The sequence below is a fragment of the Eulemur rufifrons genome, chromosome 30, assembly GCF_041146395.1.
Source record: "Eulemur rufifrons isolate Redbay chromosome 30, OSU_ERuf_1, whole genome shotgun sequence".
Classification (NCBI taxonomy): domain Eukaryota; kingdom Metazoa; phylum Chordata; class Mammalia; order Primates; family Lemuridae; genus Eulemur; species Eulemur rufifrons.
In genome coordinates, this window is record NC_091012.1 from 133065536 (window position 1) to 133091375 (window position 25840).

Here is a 25840-nt window from a genome sequence, read left to right on the forward strand (position 1 = left end):
TTTAGCTGTCCATATAATTTCTTTCTATTTTTAGTAGAGATGGGGTCTCGCTCTTGCTCAGGCTGGTCTCGAACTCCTGAGCTCAAACGATCCGCCCACCTCGGCCTCCCAGAGTGCTAGGATTACAGGCGTGAGCCACCGCGCCCGGCCTTTAGAACATTTTTATCATGCCAAAAAGAACCCTCATCTCGCCATCTTTCCTTATCCCCACCCCCTTATAGTCCTTGGCGACTATTAATACTCATCTATTTTGTCCTCGTGGATTTGCTTATTTTGGACATTTTATATAAATGTAATCATACATGTGGCGTTTTCTGCTGACGTTCACTTAACATGTTTTCAAAGTTAACCCGTGATGTGGCATGTATGTATCAGCACTTAATTCCTTTTTATGGCTGAATAATTTTCCATTTTGTGGATACATGATATTTGTTTATTCATCAACTTATGACCATTTGGGTTGTTTCTACTTTCGGCTATTAAGAATAAAGCTGCTGGTCAGGCGCGGTGGCTCACGCCTGTAATCCTAGCACTCTGGGAGGCCGAGGCGGGCAGATTGTTTGAGCTCAGGAGTTCGAGACCAGCCTGAGCAAGAGTGAGACCCCCGTCTCTACTAAAAATAGAAAGAAATTATATGGACAGCCAAAAATATATATATAGAAAATTAGCCAGGCATGGTGGCGCATGCCTGTAGTCCCAGCTACTTGGGAGGCTGAGGCAAGAGGATTGCTTGAGCCCAGGAGTTTGAGGTTGCTGTGAGCGAGGCTGATGCCACGGCACTCTAGCCTGGTCAACAGAGAAAGACTCTGTCTCAAAAAAAAAAAAAAAAAAGAATAAAGCTGCTATGAACGTTTGTGAACAAGTTTTTATATGGACATAAGTTTTTACTTCCCTTGGTATATACTAAGGAGTGGAATTCTGGGTCATATAGTAATTCTATGTTTAACTGCAAACTGTTTTCTAACATTGCTGGACCATTTTACATCCTTACCAGCAAGATAAGAGGATTCCAATTTCCTCGCCAATAACTGTTAATGTATTTTTTTTTATTATGGCCACCCAAGCAGTATCTCATTTGGTTTAGACTTGCATTTCTCTAATGATTACTAATATCGAACATCTTTTTATGTGTTTATTGCCCATTTGTTTATCTTTGGAAAAAACATCTATTCAAATCTTTTGCTGATTTTTAATTGGGTTACCTGTCTTTATATTGTTACACTGTAAGAATTTTTTATATATTCTAGATGTAAGTCCCTTATCAGATATATGACTTGTAAATAATTCTTTTTGTTCTGAGGTTTGTCTTTTCACCTTCTTAGTAGTGTCCTTGAAAGCACAAAATATTTTAATTTTAATGAAGTCTCATATCTATTTTTTTCTTTGTTTATTGTGCTTTTGGAGTCATATCTATGAAACCATTGCCTAGTCCAAGCACAAAGATTTACTCCTATGATTTCTTCTAAGAGTTTTAGTGCTACATTTAGGGCTCTAATTCATTTTGAGTTAATTTTTATATATGCTTTGAAGTACGGGTCCAACTTCATTCCTTTGACTGTGGATACCCAGTTGTCCTAGCACCATTTATTAAAAAGTTTTCTTTCTTTACTGACTTGTCTTGGCACCGTTTTATGGTAAAAAAAAAAAATTGACCATAAATGTGAGGGCTTATATCTGGACTCTCAATTCTATTTCATCAATCTATATGTCTATCTTTTTTTTTGAGACAGAGTCTCACTCTGTTGCCTGGATAGAGTCCAGTGCCACCACTGTAGCTTACTGCGGCCTAAAACTACTGGGCTCAAGCAATCCTCCGGCCTCAGCTTTCCGAGTAGTTGGGATTACAGGTGTGTGCCACCCCGCCAGGCTAATTTTTGTATTTTTAGTAGAAACGGGGTCTCATTCTTGCTCAGGCTGGTCTCAAACTCCTAAGCTCCAGCAATCTTCCCGCCTCTGCCTCCCAGAGTGCTAGGATTATGAGCATGAGCCATTGTGCCTGGCCTATGTGTCTATCCTTATGCCCATACTACAAATGTCGTGATTATTATAGCTCTGTAGTAAATTTTTGACATCAGGAGGTAAACAACTTTGTCGTTCTCTTTCAAGATTTTTTTTTTTTTTTACTACTCTTGGTTTCTTGCATTTTCTTGTCAATTTTAGGACAAGCTTGCCAATTTCTGCACAGAAGGCAGCTGGACTTTTAAAAGGGACTGGATTAAATGAGTAGGTCAATTTGGGAAGTATTACTATCTTAATAACAGTCGGCCTTCCATATCTGTGGGTTCCCCATCTGTAGATTCAACCCACTGTGGACCAAAAACATTAAAAAATAAATAAGTAAAAAATAACAATACAATTAAATAAAAAAATGCAAATAAAAAATAATACCGTATAGCAGTATTTACATAATCCTTCATCTGTGTAACAAAGAATTAGCATTACCCAAACAGTGGCCTGGCCTTTGCCCTTACCTTCTGGGAGGTAATCTTCATACCTGACATGATTGTCTTTGTTTGTCTGGGGGCCTTGGCTCACACTGGAACAATGTAATTTAGGGTAGGAGCTGGCCATGGTAGAAAGACCAACAAAGTGATTTAGGGTGGGGGCTTTGGGTCACATGGTATCAGAAGACCTCTAGGGAGACTGAGACTAAGATCTATGTGGGCAATCAATCACATCTCTGTAATGGAGCACCAATAAAAACTCTGAACACTGAAGCTTGGGTGAGCTTCTCTGTGGCGATCCTCCATGCACACTGCCACACATTGATGGTGGCAAAGTAATGTGCTCCAATTTGGTACTTCCCTGGACTCTGCCTTACATTTTACTCCCCTTGGCCGATTTTAATCTGAATTCTTTCTCCATAATGAACCAACCATAACTGTAAGTATAATAGATTTCAGGGAGTTTTTGGAGTCCTTCACTACAATTATTGAACCTGAGGGTGATTTTGGGCACCTCCTGAAGTTACAGGTCATGTCAGAAGTGAGGGTGGTCTTGTGTAGACAGACTACTGTGCTCCTTCTAACTGTGCAGTTGGTTCCAACTCTTTGCACCTTATATTATTTGTTTGTTGAATGCTTTTTATCATGAGAGGGTACTGGATTTTGTCAAATGCTTTTTTTGTGTCTGTTGAAATGATCACGTCTTTTTTTCCCCTTTATCATATTAATATGGTGGATTACATTGATTGATTTTCACATGCTGAACTCAACATTCCTGAGAAAATCCCACTTGGTCATGGTGTATAATCCTTTTTATATGCTGCTGGTTTGCTAGTTCTTTGTAGAGGACTGTTGTGTCTATACTCATAAGGGACACTAGCCTGCAGTTTTCTTTTCCTGTGATGTTTGGTATTGGAGTTATAACCTGCCTCATAAAATGAGTTGGGAAGTATTCCCCCCTCTTCCAATTTTTGGAAGAGTCTGTGAAGGCTTGGTGTTGATTCTTTTTCAAATGTTTCACAGATTTTACCAGTGAAGTCATCTGGGGCTGGGCTTTTCATCGTGGGGATTTTTTTGATTATTAATTCAATCTCCTTTGTTATATGTCTACTGATTCTTCTTGAACTAGTTTTCAGTAGTTTGTATATTTCTAAAAATGTGTCCATTTCATCTACAGTATCTAATTTCTTGGCATACAATTGTTCATAGTACTCCCTTATAATCCTTATTCCTGCAAGGTCAATAGTGACGTCCCTTCTTTTGTTCCAGATTTTAATAATTTGAGTCTTTCTTTTTTTCGTCATCGTTTTAGCTAAAGGTTTGTCAATTATGTTGAACTTTTCAAGTTTTGGTTTTGTTGATTTTCTCTATTGCTTTCTACGTAACAACTGACTTTTGCAAACACAAATGAGAATGCACATTCTGAAAATAACATTAAATTTATAATCACTTTAAAGTTGGACAAGAGTGTTTTTCAATGGCTTTTTCAAAACATTTTTAGCAAAAAATATATGATGACTGTCAAAAGGGTCCTGTGACTACAGTGATTTGGGGTGAGTTTCAGGTTGATTCCACCTTCTTCTTCAACACCTAAAGCCCATGAGAAAACCTAGACAAGGCTTGTGTTCTAAGACACACCTTATCTGTGGGTGACAAACTGAGGCTTCTGGCTATAACTTTAGCTGAATGGTTGAATATCTTGAGACTGTTTTTAAATTTTTTTTAAGAGACAGGTCTCACTATGCTGTTGCCCAGGCTGACCTTGAACTCCTGGGCTCAAGTGATCCTCCTGCCTCAGCTTCCCAAGTTCCTGAGTAGCTGGGACTACAGGCACATGCCACTGCACCCAGCGAGGCTGTTTTTAAAGACTAGTGGATGTCCCCAGATCCTGGGGATAGAATATTAGCCCTGTTTGCTTAGGATAGCCTTTGAGTATTCTAGCTCCAGTCTCTTAAGACTACATGCCAAGGACAATATAAACATTCCTATAAACTACTGTAGAAGTATGGCTAACTTGACAAAGTGAAGATAAAAGAAAATCAGACATTTTGTTTTAAGAAAGCATAAATAATATACTCACCGTTCATTAACCAAGGCATATCAAAGATCACTATTTTTGCTGAAAGATGAAAAAAAATCATTGAATGTGACTTAGTACCTCTATAGTAATGACTTATACCTGGCCTAGAAAAAAATTGGTCACCTGAATCCAAGTACAAACTGAGCTGGTTGACTGAGTTCTAATTCAGAGAAGTGCGACTGGTGCTAGAATCAACAACTAGCATCTCACAAGTGAGGGGCCTACCCAGGACGGCTTGGGGGAAATCAGTAATGCAATCACTGTCCTCTGGCAAACAGCTTATTCTTTTGTTCGTTCACTGCTTTTGTTGTTTGCAGAAAGGTACAAAAGAAAATAGTTAAGTGAGTAACTGGAGTCTTTGGATGTAGTATGTTATATTAGTGCTGGAAGCCAATGAACTTAAAAACATTTCCATGTCTAATTTATGGTTTCAATTATAATTTTCTAGAGATTATTATATTGTTAAACCAGTCTCACAGTTGCCCCCTCCCCTTTTAATAAATCATTATGTTTTAAGAAACAAAAATCATTTCTACATTTCTCAATATCATGAGCTCCAAGAAACCAATAATTCCAAAGTATGCAGAAGCATTATTTACATATTGAGTTGAAGATATTAAACAGCCATATTAACAATTGTGAGAAAGAACCAGAAACCATAAAGATTTTTGAGATCCAATTCATTGTTCTATTTTAGATGAATCAAAATGTAATTTCATTCTTCTCTGAGCAGAGACCCTCCTAGAGGGGTTATACTAATGTAGGATAAGTAAAGTACATAGAAGGAACAAGGTTATCTTTAAAGAGGTGCCCTGGTGCTTAATACTCCAGTGTTAATTTGGGATATATTTAAAAAGATCTAGACTCAAATTTTAAGATATAATAGTTATATTTCATGACAGATTTTGAATAATCAATTTAAGATTCTACAAAATTCACTATCTGCCAAACAATGTCATATAGGTAGAATATATACATTATCTCTAGTTAACTAAAATGAATAGTATTCTAATTTATCTTTATATAGATCCATGAGCTTATTAATAGTTCTCTCAAAGGAATCCTGAAAGCATTTTTAAAGCAATAATAATATTTATACTATTTATAAGTGGCTCTTTACATGCTCCATTGAATATTTCAATAAACAAGTGAATATCTTATTTTCATTTTTGTCCCTAAGGGAAGCAAGCTAATATGAGGTAGTGATTCTCTGCTGACCACTGACTGGGTACTGCTCAGCAAGCCTTAATGAATCAGGGTACATGCCAGATACCACAAGAATTAATAAGGAACAGTAGATACTACAGATTCCCCAAGCTGGACACAATTGGTTATTCTCTTTACCTGAAAAAATTCATGAATATTCTCTTTGAAGAGATGAGGGTACAAGGTTGGGGGTGGCATTGACTCCTGATATGTACCATGCCTTTTGTCTGTTCCTTATTTCACATTAGCAATAACAATATGAAAGCATGCCAAAGTAAGATGATTTAGGGATTTCATGTTTTAGTGTCACCTGAGTCATGAGTCCCAAAAGACCCAATTTGCTGTATTTGCCAGGAATGTGCCCAGGTAGACCTGTGAATTTCCATTTTCTGATGTCCCTGTTGCCTCCTTCTGTCTTTTCACTTTTAACCCACTAGGGTTAAATATATTTGACTGTTTATGTGAATTGGCATGTTGATTTCCCCAAGGGGAACCCCTCATACAAATTCAACAAATAAAAAATGAATATATAAGGTTTTTTTCTTTTTTTCCAAGTATTTTCTTAATGACAATTTTTAAACAGCAATTAGTAAACACTGTACTTTATATATCAATATGGCTTATCACACAGTATACTTTGCTGATCAATACTGCTGTTCTGTTCTTGCGGAAGAAGTTCCACGTAATAAAAATTATTTTAAATAAATTTCTAAATTGAAATAGTAAAAATGGATAATTTTGGAAATAAATGTATGTTTTTATGTACATACGTGTGCATGTGGGTGTGTTATAGGATGCTACATATACAGTTTAAATTTTCCTCTGTACCTATCAGGATACATACTTACACATCTATGAACACATTTAAAATTCTTCATCAGAAAACAAAGTTTCAGGTATGAAATTCTATAATAATATAAGGCTCCACAATTCTCAGACATTGTCTACAGTTTCAATATATTATATTTTTATAAAGGAGTAAGTTACTTACAGAGGTATTTAGGGTAATAAACCTTAAAGCAGTTGATGATAAAGCGTACAAAGTCCATGTCCTAAAATAAAGATTAAATCTTTAAGACTGTCCACATTAGAGAACTTTAAATCGCACATTTCTAAAGGTGATAAATTACTAAATACAAATGAGAAAATTATTAAATTCTTAAAAAATAAGCTCATACACAAATATCTATATTCCCAAGGACTAAGGTTTTAGGTCGTTAAGCTATTTATAATTATCAGCCCTAAAACTAAGTTGAACAAATCAGGTGCTTAGTGATGTTTTAAAATTATTCATTTTACCTTAAACTAGTTACATACTTCAGGCTGCTAAGGCAACAGGGCATAAAACAGATCTAAAAGCAATCCTCCCAGAGAAATTCTAAAAATCTACTGAGTAACTACAAAATTACTGAAAATAAGTATACAGTTTATAACCTGACCATTTCGAATGATAATATGTATGCATATATATTCTGGTATATTTGCTTTTTTTAAAAAAAAACCTAATTTTTATACCTCATAATAGCTTCCATATATTTTATTAATTTCTTTTACACAACAGTTAATCCAATCACATTGGCTTGCTGTATCTATTTCACTTCTGGCTTTTTAAATTTTATTTAGGCAGCCAGAATTAGTTTTTTTAGCTTACATTCAAGTGTTGTTCATTGACTCTAATTTCTGGGAGACTATAAACATAGCTGTCTGGCTGCTCCTACTGCTTTGAGCACAGCAACAGGAAATTAGGTCATTAGAGTTACTATTCATATGGGTCATTTCATTCCATGTTATTCTATGGCCACAGGCTGTTTCATTAATCCTGACTGGCCACCTTATAAAGACTGCAGGATGAAAGATATAACCAGGCAAACTTAAATCCATCACAATTACTGAAAGCTGGGTTTATACTAGAGATGAGAGTCTATAAAGTCATCAGTAGCATGTGAATTCCAGCATCTTTAATTGCAGTAAACTGAAAAGTAAGCGTCCTTATCTATTTTAAGTATTTATTATGAGATAAACCCTGGTATGTAATAATACCTTTATACCTAATCATTATACCCACTGTGAGTTTCATGATTTGTAGTTAAGAGTCAAAGAAAATAGCTAAAAAGAACTAGTTATATAAAAATTTGGTTACCTAGTTTATAATTTGTGGCCCCCAGAAACTTTGCCTAAATAGTTGTCTAACATTCTTATTTCCATAATTTATTTATTGACTATCCTTGCTCATAAAATCCTGAGTTACTGCTAATTCAAGTGGATTTGATAAGATGCCACTAGTGTATGTCCATTAGTGGGCACTACGTAAAATAGCTCCATAAAACCTGTTGCTCAGCATTGTGTAAGGATGCTCTCAAGGATGTTATTCATTATCCTGTAAAATGTCTTCCTTTTGAGGACCCAGGAAAGAATTTTCTGTCTAGTTCAAGTGTCAGGAATGGATATACTTCTCCTAAGACACTGGTTTTAAAGTATGGCCACTGAATTATTTTAAATGATTGCATTTCTTTCAGGCAGGTAGTTGAAGCTTAGAGTCAAACTGGTGGCCCAACCCTAACAGATAATTTTCTTATTTTTTGCCTTGCAATTTTGTATACATCTTTATAAGCTGACTTAAATCCTTTATGAATCACAAAAGGGTCACATATAAAAATAAATTATTCAATAAGATTCAAGCATTTTAAAACACTAGTAATGACTTAAATATTTACAAACTAAAGATGGTGAGATATCGTATAAGTAGCTTTAAAAAATTCAGATGGCTCAAGTCAATTCCCTGCCCCTATATTTGCAACAGAAAACATTAACATTTATTTTTCATGATTCTGGGTTAATAATTAGGAAACTATCACACCCAAATGATAACAGAATCATGATTTATTTTTATGGAATATTTTTTTTTTTTTTGAGACAGAGTCTCACTCTGTTGCCCAAGCTAGAGTGAGTGCCATGGCGTCAGCCTAGCTCACAGCAACCTCAAACTCCTGAGCTCAAGCGATCCTCCTGTCTCAGCCTCCCAAGTAGCTGGGACTACAGGCACGTGCCACCATGCCCGGCTAATTTTTTCTATATATATTTTTAGCTGTCCATATAATTTCTTTCTATTTTTAGTAGAGATGGGGTCTCGCTCTTGCTCAGGCTGGTCTCGAACTCCTGAGCTCAAACGATCCGCCCACCTCGGCCTCCCAGAGTGCTAGGATTACAGGCGTGAGCCACCGCGCCTGGCCTTGGAATATTTATTTATCTAGGCAAGTTGATTTTGATTTGCTATATAAAATAATTTACTCTGTAATTTAAAACCCATTGACATGGAAACTAGGTTGGAAAAATCCAGGGCACTGGATTTTTAAAAAATAAAAAGAAGAAATAGAAACATGAAAAAACAATCTGTGGTCCAGCCACCCAAAAAGAATTCTTGTTAACAGCTGTCTCTAGCCTGTTTTTGTTTGTTTATTATAATGTCTACCTATAGTTTCCTTTTTGGGGGGCTACATATAACCATGTCATAGTGTATACACATATTACAGTATATATAAACATATAGTTTTTCTCATTTCAGAAAAAGGGTACTCTCCCATATTACTATGAATTCTTTTTAAACATGTTACATAGTTAAACATACTCCATCAGATGTACCATAATTTACCATTTCATCACATTGCACCTTTACACTTTTTCTAATTTTTCCCTATTTTAAATGACACTCAAAAAACATTTTGGCTCACAATGTTTTTTCTGTACTCAGGATTATTTCTTTAGAATAGATTTCCAGAAATTAGTTACCAGGCAAAGAGTATTAATTCTTAACATACTTTGCCAAATAGAATTCCAAGAAGATTTTAAAACTGCTCTGAGCACTTCTACAAATGCCACATTCACTGCTACTAGAATCAGCCACGGTTTAAATGTAAGAGACAACATTTAGAATAAATGTGCCAATTGATCTCAATTACTGCTGAAGGGTTTGTAGGTACCACAAAGGTCACAAGGCTTAAATTAAAGACTGGTAGGTTTTATTTATTTTTTAAACTTGGCAAAATCACCTGAAGAGAACGGGTTTTCAAAGTTAACTAAATCAAACAAACAGAAAACAAATCCAAACAAGCAAATAAAAACACCCAACAAAATCACAAAGTGCCACATGTACAAAACTCATGTGAACATCTTGCAAAACATGGTATGAACATAAAAAATTAGAAATCATACATTACCTTACTCGATATTTACTGAATGTATTACTGTGTGCCAGGCACAGGGGTGGGTGCTGTAGGATATTAGCTTTGATATCAAAGTTCACTGTTATCACATCAACTGATACCCTGCCAGCCTCGACGTTCTACCTCTGCATTCTGCATATCAGACAAGGAACATTTCTAGGAAATTGACAGTTTCAATGCCAAATACTGAAACAAATTTAATTCTCTGCAAACCCCATTTCATGTTTGACTTCATTCGCACTGCAAGGGTAAAAAAATAAATCCCAAATCCTAGTTAGCTCAATTTTACAGCAATGTTTGGTTGGCAGGCAGGACAGAAAAGAGGAAGGAAGCCATGGTAAACAATGATTTAGAATGAATGAAAAAATGCTTACGATGCTATTTATTCCAGTTTCTGACAGGTCAAACATCACTGTTACAGGTTTCCCATTTTCTCTCTTAGCATAACGTTCTAACCAGAATGCTATGAGCTTTTTTTTGTCCGGTATGGTTTTCTGGTCTTTTGTATGATACTTCACCCTGATCCAGACTTTAAACAGAAAGAAAGATAAAAATAAGATTTATGGCATGATAATATTATTTTTTAATATATGTGTGTGCATATACATATATGTATATGTATAGCCTTTCCCTTGACATTTTCTTCATTTATAATTCATTTTGTTTCTCAGATTAAAAAACATTTCTTCCTTCTTTTCTTTCTTAAATTTTTTTCCTCAACCTCAGCCCCCTTCCTTCTTTTAAATGAGAATAGTTACACTTGGGAACCTTAAATTAAAGAGTAACAGAGAAGTAAACTATTTTTCTTTCCCTTAGGAAATAAACAAACTTCACTTGTAAGGGGGAAAAGAAAATACAGGTGAACAAACACTAAAAGTGCTCTTTATTGTGCTTAACAAAAAGAGAGCCAGTGGTTCTGTAAGCACTAGAAAAAATGTTCCATCCAGAGGAAAGCCACTGACAGAAGTTGGATAGAGGCATGAGTGGGTGCCTGCACGTGGGTGGAACATGGCAAACCGTTCCAGTGGTGGCAGCTGAGATGAAATGTGACGAGTGGTGAGAGGAGAAGCTAAACAGAGAGCCAGGGGCTGGGCCTGAAGGACTCTGAATGAAATGCTGGGGTGCTTTGATTTTCCTGTTTTAGAACCTTTCAGCAGTGGCATGGAGGAGGCTATGATCTAGGAAGGGCCTGGGGGCAAGCAGGTAGCAGTTAGGGACTGGAATGAGGAAGTGGCTAGTGAAGACTAAAAGGGGCCTAATTGAAGCTGTATCAGAGGAAGAGCCAATGAGTGGCCCTGAGGAGGGCAATACCAAAAGTGAGCAAGTGGCAGAATGTGGATGTTCAGTTGTGTGTTGTGCTGAAGGCAGCTGAGCCAGGTGGCATTCAGGTGCCAGTCAGGTGGGTAGCTGGGTATGTGCATGTGGCCTGGGGATTGTGTGGGGTCACCACTGTGTTTGGGAGGTAGCTGAAGCTGCCAAGGTGCTTGAGATCACCCAAGGAGACTGTATCAGCTGGAAAGTAAAAGAGATGAAGAAAGGAATGAAGTCTGGGAAACATATTTAGGGACAGGTAGAAGAGAAATGAGAAAAAAAGGTTGGAAAGGATGTGGCCATGATAAGAGGAAAATGCAAAGAGTACTGTTGAAATGGGGCCAGATTACATGCTACAGAGAAGGCAAGCAAGATGAATGCAGGATGTCTGTCCACTATGGGGCTTGAGCACACCTGCCAAGTCCCATCGCTAATACAAAAACAAGCTGGATCTGGGGAAACAGGGAGAAAGGCATAACAAGGGAGTCATCTGAACAACAGAAATGACTTACTGTTCCTCCCGTTATTACACACATTTCAGAAGAAGCTAAGGGAAGATGATTATGAAAGACTCAAAAAGAAAAAAGCCCATTTAGCAAACTTTAGCGACTGTCAAAAAGATTCTCCATAAAAATACTGAGTTGAATTTTAATATCACAGTCAAGTTAGAAAGAAGATAATGATGCTGAATTAAATTATTTTGGCTGTGTTACAGGATGCAACATTTGCCTTTGTTGTCTACTTTATTATAAAACAAACAGTACACACAACAACTAAGTGTCTGACACTCTGTAAAGATGGCCCTACTGATCCTTAGATGGCCCCACTGATCCTTAATTGCAGGAGACTTAATGTGTGCTACATACGGGGAAAGTTCTGCTGGTGATTAATTCAGTTGAGATAGATACCTACATCTCAAAATCTTGAAAAGCCAGTACAAAAATTAAAGATACTTACACAATTTGTTACCTTCTTTGTCATAACCATGGAGATAAATAAGCCCCATTTCCAATAACCATCTGGGAATGGAGGATTCGTTAAGGTCTAAAAAGTGATAAACTTTGATCAGTAACTGTAAAGACAAATTAATAAGAGACAAACATACAAATTTATTTAGTGTAAATTTTACATGATATGAGAGCCTCTGTAATGAAATGAAGACCTGAAGAGACAGGTTATATCTGAATTTTTTTTATAGTAGGTTTGATGAAGAGTGGATAGTCGTGGACAGATATGGTAGGACAAATGGAGTAAGTGCTAAATGTGACAAACGGGGGGAAAATCAGCAAGGCCTGTTGATTCAGGTTCCTCTCCGTGACCTAAAACTAAAATGCACAATGTAAAGATAAAGTGGTATAGTAGTTCTGGTATTTTAAAAAAGATACAGTGTGTTCAAACATATGGAAAGAATCTCTGGCAATAAAAAATGATGTTTCCTACTAAGGAAAAAAACTACATAAAGACACAGGGACAGAAATGGATAAACTCCATTCCCCTTGACATGTCATTATTTATGTGGATACATTTCCACATTGTGGTTGAGTTCCTTTCACACAATGACTTGTAAACAAATATCATCACTATCACACCATTTCAAGAGAACATGCCAGTAAATATCCACATTGCAGCCTCAGAATTAGTGAAAAAAATCCCTTTCGTTTCTCCAATAAAATGGTATTTTTCTACAATGTTTGATATCTAGTAGATTCTAAAATATTTTAGAACCTTGGGGAACCTTTAGCAAGAAGAACAAACAAAGGGCTTGTCTAGTTTCTGGTGAGGCTGAGGACCAACACAGCAAGGCAGCAAATGCCAAGGCTTTTGTTTCATTCACCAGCAGTTCCCCAAGAACTTTCAAAGATTTACCTTTCCCCACTACCTTATCATATCTCTGTTACATGCCACCAGAAACTAGCAATTCTCTGTAAGAAAACAAGTATTGTTGAGTTTAAAAGTTTATTTTGTACTTAAATCATTTAGATATGTTAGATTTATATTTCTTTGCTTGATTAATATAACAAATGCTTCACTGTTTGTTGAAATTACCTACAGTGTTAACATTTCCAATCACATTATTACTTAGATACTCCTTTTCTCATGGATTCCTTCTATAAATATGAAGAGTGTGGAAAGTGTATACTCTAGATTTATTTGTTGACAATTTTGTATTAAGTCTTCAGACTCAAGTCACCTAGAGTTTATAATCCTCATGGACAGAAAATCCTTCTTTATACCCAGTTGAAATCAGAAGTTATGCCAGTTTCTTCTTGTTAAATTTTTAGGAGAAGAGAGGTAACAGGTAACTTTTCCCATGAAAAGTTCTTCATATACCTGAAGACCAGTATAAAACTCCCAAGCTGGTGTGGTAGCTCATGCCTGTAATCCTAGTGGTGGGAGGATTGCTTGAGGCCAGGAGTTTAAGACCAACCTGGGCAACACAGCAAGGCCCCGTCTCTACAAAAAATAGAAAAATTAGCCGAGCATGGTAGTGTGTGCCTGTAGTCCCAGCTACTCAGGAGGCCGAGGCAGGAGGATTGCTTGAGTCCAGGAGTTTGAGGTTACAGTGAGCTGTCATGATGCCACTGCTCTCTAGCCTGGGCAACAGAGTAAGACTCTGCCTCAAAACAAAACAAAACAAAACAAAAAACTAAAAAACAAAAACTCCCCTTAAGATTTAAAACTCCCATTTTTGAGAAAAATCTCAATCTAGTAGTACACCTAGAAATTTGAAGTTAAGAGAAAACTGCCACAGCTTCCTTGGGGATAAGCTTGCTTTTCTGAGACTTCCATTTATTTAGCAATTCTATATGGAATACCTATTAGCACAAAGAACTCTCGGGATACAGAAAGACACAGACTCATTATTGAGAAAAACAGGAAAATAGTATCTCCTTATCTCTAGGCCTGGTAATGAAGATGCTGTCTTGCTATTGTTTAATGGTACTGAACTAAAAACAGATCAGGAGACTCTGCTGTGAGTGAAGAACATGAGTGTGATTTCTGCTCCCTGGAGATCTGATTTCCTTATGAATGATCCTAGTGGTAAGACTTATTTATGAGGTGTTCCTTTGAAAGTATTATTGGGTCACTTAAATAATTATATTCTGGTATTTATGATTGAGTACCAAGAATATGTGCCAATGCATGATTAAATAAATGTAAAACAGTAATATTTGTGCAGGAGATATTACAGTCAAGGTTAAATTGAACAGCTTACCATTGACCGAAATTTCTTTTCTCCACTGAAAACTCTCATCAAGCATCTTCAGTGTTTCATCTACATTATCGTGTCTCCAGTGTAAGTAACTTTCAACCCAGTTATCATCTTGTTGTAGCCTTTCAACATCACGTGAATCATATTTATCTGACTTATCTAAGGAAAAAACAGTAATAAATATCCAAGTCAGATTAATTCTACAGTGAAAAATAATCACTAATGCCAAAGGAGAAAGGAGACCTGGAAGACAAAAGTTCAGCTATCTGAGGATAGACACAAGGATGTAGTTCAGATGAAAATGCAATTTAAAGGCTTGATGAATTCCAAGTGTGAGGAGAATACGGTTATCTAAAGACTGCAGGTTTACTTTAAGTAAGCCACTGTAGATGTTAAAATGAGACCATAGTCAAATATTTGGTACAACCCTCTCTAAAACTATGAACCCACATCTGTAAAGATCAATTATGCTATCTGAACTTGAAATTCTTAGCATAATCAATGAAGAATGAAGAAAGTTTATATGTAAAGAAATAACTAAGTTGTACTTAAAGAGATATTTGTTAGGCAAGTATGATTTTAAAAAAATAAACTAAATATAAAACAGAAAACTGAACATGTAAGCAGCATTAGGATATTTACTATTTTCAGACTGTGGCCAATATTTCCAATAATTTATTGGAATAATTATTTCCAATAACAATAATTTCTCATCATCTGCCTACATACATGCTATATTCATACTAACCCCTATACCAGATATCCCTCCTTCCTTGCCCTGCTCTCACCATTTTTATGTAACTGGACTCACCTTGTCTCTGTACATCCAAATACTACCATTCTTCAAGACTCTTTTCAAATGCTCCCTCTTCTATAACATTTTCCCTGAGCCCAAAATTAATTTCTTCCCTCTTGTCAAATGGTATGGGACTTGAACTAAGCTTTTCTTAGTACACTTACCACTTTTTACCTTGAATTAGAGTTACTGGCATGCACATCATATTTCCCAAATAGAAAGTTAAAGGCACAGAGTCTATACATCCTAAGCATCTTCCAAAGCAGATGACAGTAGTACCAATGAAAAGGCCTTCAGTAAATATTTGTTAACGGCATCTATTCCTTCTCATTTTTTCCCCCCTCAGTTAACTGATCTTCCCAGGGGCCCAAGCAAAAAATTATAGAAAATTCCCTGGCTCCTTCATTTCCTTTTCTTTTGCATCTAGTTAGTTGCCAAATTTTATAGATTCTATCTCCTCTCCATTTGCACTGCCTTATTTCAGACCTTAGAGATAATAGCTAAAAGGCTAGGAAAATATAAAGTGCATTCAGAGGATTATCTTCTTTGATTCTCAATTTCCTTGTCTTTCAGCTGTTTTATATACTCACAGTGCTGTGTGAGGATCAGATGAAAAAGTATATACGAAAGTACTTGGAAATTTAAAGCACTATAAAATATGAAGCCATAAATCATGCATTTGTAGAGTGTTACCTTGGATATGGCTTTTAATATCTAGGCTCTATTTTTCTAATCTATAAAATGAGTGGTTCTGTGGTAGGTAAACCTTGGAAATTATTGTTTAGTTCTGCTATTTGAAAATTCAGCGTATTCAATTTATGATTTTTCTTCCTTTCAAATAAAAACAGTGGTTTATGAAAAAAGTGACTAATTCAGCTGGCAACTCAAACATACTTAGCATGCAGAAGTGTTTTATGCGTACTTCCTCATTTTGTCACAAAGAACATTAAAAGGACATACACTCAAGGGTCAATATTTAATAAAATTTACTGCTTTTCAGGGACTTTCTGAAATAAAATTGGCTTTTTTTAAAACTGAGTATGCTGACAATGAAGACTATAATGCCTTGATTTAGTCTTGATTCAGGCTGAGGAGCCAGCAGTTTTACCCACCATTGCTTCTATGTAATCAGTGCAAATGTCAACACAGTGCAAAAGGCAAATGGTATCTTAGAATTATTATGAAAACAGTTTTGATCTCATAGGTTTCTGAAAGAGTCTTGGGCATCCCCTAGGGTCCCTGGGCTACACTCTGAAAACCAATTACTTAGACCAATATTTGGCAAGTGGTAAAAACTCGGTAAATATTAGCCACGTTAAGAAGAATAAAACATTATTGTTGTTGTTATCATTATCACTACCATTGCTAGTACTACCACTAGGGATACCATAAACAAAAGAGTATCCATTACTAGGAAATTTAAAGCCCATCGCTCTTTGATAGCTTTCACAGATGCAGATCTTTGAAATCAGAAATCTCCATTTATATTAAGTTGATTAATTATTGTTATTAATTGACATGTACTTACATATAAAATGCTGGTTGTTGATCATTTACTCCTAGGCAAATAGAAATGAAACCAGAGAGGGGAAAAGAAAAGAGAAGGTTGGAGAGGGGGACCCATGTGGGGGTTGGGAGAAAGAGGTAGAAAAGTAGAGGCAGAAGAGGACAGAGGAAAAGGGCATAGAGACAGGGAAGCAAGGACCGAGAGAATGAATGAGACAGGGAGAGAAGAGAAAGATGAGGGAGGCAAAGACAGAATGGCAGAGAGAGAAACAGAAAATAAACTGAGCATTCAAGGTAAGGAAAACACGGCCTGGGACCACAAGACCAAGGACAATAATTAACTGTGCTTATGACAACACAATTTGCTGCTTTCAAACCCAGTCCTCAGACAACTGAATCCTCAAGTGACAGGGAGTTTTCAGAAAACCAGTCCTTTGGCAAGTCTAGATGTGCCGTGGTTTGAATGTGTCCCCTTCAAAATTCAGCTGTTGCCAATGTGATAGTATTAAGAGGTGGGGCCTTGAAGAGGTGATTATGACATGAGAGCTCCTTCCTAGTTAACGCGACTGCTTTCTGCCATGTGAGGACATAGCAAGAAGGCCCTCCCCAGACACCAAAGATCCTGGATTTCCCAGCCTCCAGAAATGAAAGAAAATGAATTTCTGTTCTTTATAAATTACTTAGTCTCAAGAATTTTGAGACAAGATGTTAACTTAAGAAGAAGTTAAAAATGTATATTCAAAAAGTATCTGAAGATATAAAAACGCATGTGTGTGTGCGCACATACACCTAGGACATTTTCAAAGACTTACCAATCAATGATCAAAGTGTACAGATGAGGATGAGAAGGGTTTAGTTTTATACAAAGATACATGTATATATATGTATACCTTCTCATAATACCTTGTCCTTATTATTTTCATCTTGCAGACCAGTGAAAACTGTTATCACAAACCAATATTAATCCCACTGTGGTGGATTTTTAAGCCTCACTTCTACATTTCTTCAAAATAGCTCATTTCAGCCACTCCTTTGTTAAGAAACCTTAATGAACTATCAGCACACCTATGGTTCACTGGCCCTTTCTACTATATATTTGTCTTTATATGAATTTTGCTCTGTAAATTGGTCTTATATTTATACAAGTGTATCACCACCAAATACATTGTAAAGTCCATAATTTGGCAGAGAAAGAACAAAAGATACATGACAATGGTGATTCGCCTCTAGGAACAGACAGTATTAAATGTTCCAGGGTAACTATGATTTCTCTGTCTCAGCTTTTCATCTCTCTCCACACACATGCTCACTTGCTTGCTCTCTCTCTCTCACACACACACACACACACACACACATGCACATACACACACACTTAAAAAAAACTGTGTGTTGCAAGACAAAAGAGACTATAGTTCTTACTTGCAAAACAGGAAATTCCATTAACTTTTCTTTTTCTTTCTTGTACTTCTTGGCTAGTGACATTACCAACAGGTCAGAGACTGTGTTTTAAGGCTAACAAATGTGAAAAAAATTTCTGGCCATATTCAGGATATAGGATAGACTAATGGGATCAGAAGACCCATGCTGCTATGTACAATGGGAATGAGCAAGTCACCCTGGGTCTTATTTTCTTCTCTGTAAAATGGAGGTAAGGTCTGCTTACTCACAATCTTAGGAAGACCAAGAACACTGAAAATTTCACAGTACACAAATGAATTTCTATTAACATAAGGTAGAATGTTAACCATGAAAAGAGGACTAAATTCTAATTTACCAATTAGTTAACCAGTTGAGAAAATCTTGAAAATATATTGTAATTATTATAAATGTGCCTAGATTTCAAATATAGGTTGAAAAAAATACAAAAGTATTCTAATAATGAAAACTGGACAATAGTTATTAACTGGGCATCATGATGTTCAAAAGCAGCAAACATACAACTCTAGATTATTATAGTAGTCTAAAACATTTTAGGATCTCTTATTTCTCCATAACTCTGAGCATGAGTCCACTAAAAGTCCTGATAGGCCCTTGGGAGAGCATTGTTGTTGGATGGACTATTTCTATTGACTGTACAGTGTGAATGCCAACAATGGGCCAAAATAACAGTATTCTCTCAAGTGCATCCTCTGCCAGCTGGCTACAACCTAGCACCCTGGATCGCTACTTACTTGTGAAACTATCTGGTGAGACTGAGAGAGAGATGATCTTTTATGATGGGTTTAAGCCACTGGCCTATAGCAGTGATTTTCAAACTTCAGCATGTATCAGAATCACCAGGAGGGCTTATTAAAACAGGGATTACTGGGCCTCACCCCAAGAGTGTCTAATTCAGACTGGGATGCAAGAATCAGCATTTGTAACCAGTTCTTACATGATGCTGATGCTGCTGGGTCCAGGGACCACACTTTGAGAACCACTGGTCTACGGCATGGGTTAGCAAACTGTTTCTGTACAGGTAAATACATAAATATCTTAAGACTTGGAGGGCCACAAACATCCTCTGCTGATGATTCTTCTTTGTGTGTGTATGTGTGTTTTAACAACTCTTTAAAAATACAAAAACCATTCTCAGCTTGAGGGCCATACAAAAACAAGACTTTGCTGATCTCTGGTCTACTGGAGAGAGGGTAGATGCTTTTTGTTTCAGGTAACTATCCTTCAAGAGCTCAATTCCTTAGCAGACCTTAATAAGAAAAGCTAAACTTTCAATGCTGTTTTCCAAGTCCTCGTCAGTTACCAGCCAGTTATCCAGGCTACTTAGATGTAATGGACCTTGGTCTATGCCTGCATATTATGGACTCTGCCTTGAGGCCCCAGCATGGGAGCACTATCTGCAATCTTTCACTTGGCTCCTCTTGGTCAAATGGGAGAATGAGAGGTCAGTTTCATCAAAACCAATATGATAACATTCTTGAGCAAGAAAGAATCAGTCATTTTGAGGGAAGAGCTCCTCAAATCACACCCTTAAGAGCAAGATCCTGGTGAGACATGGGTGAGGACATGAGGGCAGTGAGACTGAAGCTGTTTCCTCTGCTAAGCTCCATGAAGTCAAGAACTTTGGAACCACCTCCCCCACCAACACACAGTAGGTGCACACTAAATCTTTGCTACTGAATAATTAGCCATGTACAGGTCTAGTTTCCAGTAGACTTTGCATTCTTTGAGGACCCAGAACTTCAGTAATAGATTGTCTTTTTCCTTCCCTTTTTAAAAAGCTAAAAATTTACAGAACAGAAAATAATGTTAACAAATACTTATGTAGCTGTGACCCAGAATTAACACATACTAACTTAATGGCTTTATATTTTTTTAAATAAAAGAATTAGAACGTCACTGATCAAGTTAAAGTTTCCCTTGATCTTCTCATAAAAGCCTTACATTTCTTTTGTTAGATTATTAGGCAGTTTAGAGATCTTTGTGTTGCTATCATAAGCCTTTGACAAGATTGGCAAACCTTATACCTTGTATTTTCCTTGTCATATTGATAACTAAGTTATCTTACATAATGTAGAATTATAGAAATAATAGTAGAGATCACTGCCTTCTTCCTAACTTTATGGTAATTATTCTTAAGTTTCACAATTAAACATGACATTTGCTGTAGGTTTTTAGAAGATACATTTAGCTTTAAGTATTTTGGAATTTCCATTGTGATATCCTCCTTAACCCATGAGTTATTTACCAGAAGTAAGAATTACACACATTACTGAGAAGTTCTTAATCCATGGGTTATTTGGAGGTGTGTTATTTAGTTTCCTAACATTTGATGTTTTAAAGTATTTGTTATTGTGACTTTTAATAAAGTTACTTAATGGTGTGAGGACATGGTCTGTATGATTTAGCTTTTTTGGAATTTTCTGAGACTTCCTTTTTGACTTATTATGCAATGAATGTGTGCAAAAGTTCCAAAAGTACAAATATATATTCAAAAAGTATATATTCTGTTTTAGTTATGTAGGAGAGTCTATACACTCATACATACACAAAAATATATATCTATGTATCAAATTTGCTCATTGTAGTGTTAAAATCTTTTAAAATCTTTAAGGATTTCTCGTCTGCTTGTTCTGCATATTTCTGAAAGCTTTGTTAAAATCATTCAACGTTTGTGGACTTCTTGAATTTCCCTTATAATTCTAGGTGCTTTTGCTACAAGTATTTTAAAGCTATACTATTAGGTAGTTTTTTATGTTGTAAGTTCCCAGTTTTATACATTTTTAGGGTTTTTTTTTAATCATTAATAGCATCCTTTTTATATGTGTGAATGTTTTTCACCTTCAATAATATTTTGTCTAATGAAAGTACTGCCTAATGAGGTAAAATTTGGAGAAAAAGACAAAAAACAAAAAAGAAAAAAATTAAAAAAAAAGGGAAAGTACTGCCAACACAGGATTACTTTTGGTTAATACTGGTTTTGTATACCTTTTTCCATTTATTTTTCAACCCTTTACATTAATTTATTTGAGATTAGTCTCTTCTAATAGCACTGTCTTTTTTCCCTTCTGGAAGTTCTATTGGATGTATATGAGGTTTCTCATGACTCTTATTTTTCTTACACATTTTTATATATTTTTTTTCCTCCAATGATCTGGGTATAGAGTAAGTACCTATATAAAAACTTTAAAATTGTCTATGAATGTCTGTGTCAGTTGTGAACATATAGCCGTATAATGGGAAAAGAAAAGCTTCTGTTAAATCATGGCCCAACTAGTAAGTACAAAGTAACTAATATCAAAAATATTCCACACATATATATGCCAAATCTCTATAGCCAAAAGAAATTCAGCTTAAAATAGTTTTGATTGAAATGTAGTAAATATTTTGTTCTCTCATTTCTTGTGAAATGGCTGCAGAAGGAAGAAATCCCTTACGAATTTCTGTGAACTCTATTCAATCTCCTTGAGATCTTATCAAACCAAAATTCTTGTTAGAGATTAAGTTTTCAGTAATGAAAAATCATTCATGCACTCTACTATCAAAAGCCACAGATTTGGTAAACAGATCACTCTTCTGGGCAAGCTTTTCAAATGATGACTAAAACCAAATTGACATTTTAGAAATGCCAGTATTCTAGTAACAGACTCTTTAAAGTTGTACATCTCACTAAACATTCAGAATGAGGGTATATGAAGAATCGGTATCAACAACTTAAAGAGATAAATAAAAAAAAAAAAAAGAGATGAGTCAGAAAAAAATAATATCTGCCAGGCACCATTAATAAGGATTCAAAAATAAGCAGGTCTACCAATTCTCTATACCAACACAAATTTACCACTGAAGTCTTCACAAGAAGTTACAATCTAATATTCTCCACGGTGGAGACTTGATAGTTTTAGATATGTAATACGGACAAAAAGTGATAAACTCTTTTTTAAAAGTCAAATAAAAATTATATATATTTATGGTGTGCAACATGATGTTTTGACATATGTACACACTGTGGAATGGCTAAATTAAGCTAAATAACATATGCATTACCTCACATGCTTATCATTTTTTTGTGGTGAGAACACTTAAAATCTACTCTCTTAGCAATTTTCAAGTACACAATACATTGTTATTAACTATAGTCACCATGTTGTACAACAGATCTCTTAATTTATCCCTCTGTGTGACTGAAGTTTTTTGTCCTTTGAACAATATCTCCTTAATCTCCCCCCATCCCCTGAGCCCCTGGTAACTACCATTCTACTTTCTACTTCTCTGAGTTCAACTTTTTTAGATTCTACATTTAAGTGAGATCATGCAGTATTTGTCTTTCTGTTTCTGGCTTATTTCACTTAACATAATGTCCTCTAGGTTCACCCAAATTGTCACAAATGACAGGATTTCCTTCTTTGTTAAAGGCTGAATAGTATTCCATTATGTATACATGCTACATTTTCTTTATCCATTCATCTGATAAACTCTTAAGATCTTTCCCTCTTTAGTCTGATAATGGCAACTTTAAAAAGGTGACCTTGAGAATGTTAAAGATAGAGCAGAATTTAAGAAAATATAAGTGTCTATCTTTCTATCTTTTAAAGGTTTCCTCGCTTGGGGATAATAATAACTCACTAGACATGAGGGATAATCTGTGATCACCTAACATATGCTAGCCCAAAAGAGATCTAGGTATTGCAGATGCAAAGATAAGTTAAGCCCGAGCTGGTACCTTGGGTGGTTCGGAAGTTAAGCCCGAGCTGGTACCTTGGGTGGTTCGTAATCTAGACACATTTGCAAACTATACAATGGTATAGTTACATTTTAAATGTTATTTTCCTTCCACCCTTCGTTTCTAGAGAGGGTAATCAATAAGGACCATCCCTGTTATATGTACCCTTTACCTTACAGGGGTTCCTTCCATTCGCTACTGATCTTCCTGTCCTCGAAATTCTCCTTTTTTGTCGTCTACGATATTAAAGCTTCCTGGTTCTCCTACTTCTCTAACCACTTTGTCTTCTTCAGCCTAATAAAATGAAGGTATTCCTCAAAGTTAATTGCTTAATTAGAAAAAACAAGGACAAAATAAAGACATTTTCAAAACTAAGAAAGTTTAGCACCAATACTCCCCACCAGGGGAAATCTAAAGATTATACGTTAGATGAAACTATGATTCCAGATACAGGATCTGAAACTCAAGAAAAAATGGTCAATCATAGTATTAGTAAATATGTGGTAAGTAATCAAACACTGATATATAAAACAATGATAAATTGGCACGGGGTGTGAATTTTTGGAATCGGGTTAGAGCTAAACAATGAACATATCTTTCAGGGAATAGAAAAGAGGAAATATTCCTAAACTTACGAAGCCTACATAATCCTGATGTCAATATTGTACAAGAAAAATACAAGACAGGAAAATGACAGGCCAATTCAACAATACAGAAGCAAAATTCTTAAACTATTAAACTGAATTTAGCATTTAAAAAACCTTATCAGTATAATCTACCATATTAATACATTAAAGGAAAAAAAACAATGACAATTTCAACAGATACAATAAATGTGTACAACAGATTAAGAAACTGCATTTAGTAAAATTCAACTATCAATCGTGATGGGAACAACACAAAACAAACAAAACACCTCAAACTAGCAAACCAGGAAAAGAAGAAAACTTATTTTGATAAAGGGTATCTACAAAGATCATACTTAATGGTGACATGTTCAAAGCTATCTTTCTACGATCAGGGATAAGGTAAGTAGGCTTTTATCATTGCTTCTATTATTCAACAGTGTTCTAAAAGTTTCCGCTACTATAGTAAAGGGAAAGCATTGAAAGATTTAAGAATTGGCAAGTTAGAAAGAAAAGTCAGTATTTCAAGGGGATGTTATTATCTACATAGAAATCCCTGATAAATTATCAGAATAATTAGGTTTCTGAATTCACTATCAGTATTAAAAAACCAAATGCATTTTCCATAAACTAGCAAATAAATAGAAAATGCATTTTCCATAAACCAGCAAATAAATAGAAAATAAATTTTAAAACATACCATTTAAATAACTGTAAGAGTAAAACATGTATAGTACCTGGGAAGAAATATAACAAAAGATGGGTTAACTGTTACAGAGAAAAAATTATAAATCTTTCAGTAAGGAAGACTTTAGCACATGGATATATACACCAGGTTCTTGGATAGGAAGACTCAACCACGGTGATGTCAACTCATAAAATTGACCTTCTGATTTAACACAATCCCACTCAAAATCCCAACAAAAATGTTTTTTTTTTTTGCAGAAATACAATAAGCTGATTCTAAAATTTATATGAAAGAATGAAGGGCCAAGAAGAGCCTAAAGAAGTGATTTTCACAGAAGCAGAAGCCAAATGGCCCATAAAGATATGAAAAAATGCTGAATCTCACTGGTATTCAAAGAAATTAAAACCACAATGAAATGTCCCAACACCCTCATCAGATGTACAAAAATTTAAAAGAAATTACAGTATCAAATTTTAGAGTGTGGAAAAACAAGGGCACTCAAATACTGCTGGTTAAAATGAAAACTGATACAATCATTCTCAGAAACTGCTTGGTTTGGGTATAGTTTGTTTGGCTCCATCAAGTCTCAGGTTGAAATTTGATCCCCAAAGTTGGAGGTGGGGGTGGATCCCTCAGGAAAGAAAGGCTCTGTGCAGTTCTTGTGGGAGTGAGGGAGTTCTCACTCTTAGTTCCCATAACACCTGGTTGTTGAAAAGAGCCTGGAACCTCCTCCTCTCTCCCTTCCTCTCCTTCACCTTCTGCCAGAAGTGGAAGCTTCCTGAGGCCCTCATCAGAAGCAGACACTGGCACCATGCTTCTTGTATAGCCTGCAGAACCATGAGCCAAATAAACCTCTTTTCTTTATAAATTACCCATCCTAAGGTATTCCTTTATAGCAACACAATGCACAAAGACAGAAACAGTTCAGCAATACCTAGTAAAGCTGAATAATGTGCTTATTGTACAAGCTGCCCATTTTACTGTTGGGCGCAAACCCTAGAGCAGCAGTTTTCAAACTTTTTAGTCTCAGGACCCCTTTTAAACTCTTAAAAATAATTGAAGACCACCCAAAAGTTTTCTTTGTTTATATGGTATTTGTTGGTAGTTACTGTGTTAGGTATTAAAATTAAGAAAAAATTTAAACATGAGAACACACAAACACATATTCTAAAAGCCATCGGACCAATGACATCATCACATACCACGTAGCTGCTGGAAAATGCCACTGTAGGCTTGTGAGAGAATGATGGTGAAAAAGAAAAATGATATTTTAGTGTTTTATGAAAATTGTTTTGCCTTCCCAAACTCCTTAATATGGTCTCATGAACCCTATTTCCTGGACCAACTGTGAGAACCACTGCCGTAGAGAAATTCTTGCATGTGTGTGCCAGACACGTATGAGAATGTTCATATCAGCACAGTTCATGATACATAAACCTAGAAACAACCCCAAATCCATCAATTGGTGTATTCATTCTATGAACTACTATATAGTTATATTTGACGATATGAACAAATCTTGAGCAACAGAAGCAAATCATGAAAAAATATATTTAGCTTTTATATAAAGTTCAGAAAGAGGCAAAATCTAA

General features: G+C 35.7%; 1 protein-coding gene across 2 annotated transcripts in view; it reads right to left on the minus strand.

Annotated features, from left to right (window-relative positions):
• Positions 1-25840, minus strand: part of MOSPD2 (motile sperm domain containing 2) — a 46442-nt gene that overhangs the window by 15635 nt on the left and 4967 nt on the right. For both annotated transcript variants that reach the window (XM_069463107.1, XM_069463106.1), the window contains exons 3-7: positions 14479-14634; positions 12219-12305; positions 10325-10479; positions 6722-6782; positions 4525-4563 (exon numbers count right to left, since the gene is read on the minus strand). In XM_069463107.1, the coding sequence (XP_069319208.1) occupies positions 4525-4563; positions 6722-6782; positions 10325-10479; positions 12219-12305; positions 14479-14634 (498 nt within the window). The remainder of the gene's footprint in view (positions 1-4524; positions 4564-6721; positions 6783-10324; positions 10480-12218; positions 12306-14478; positions 14635-25840) is intronic.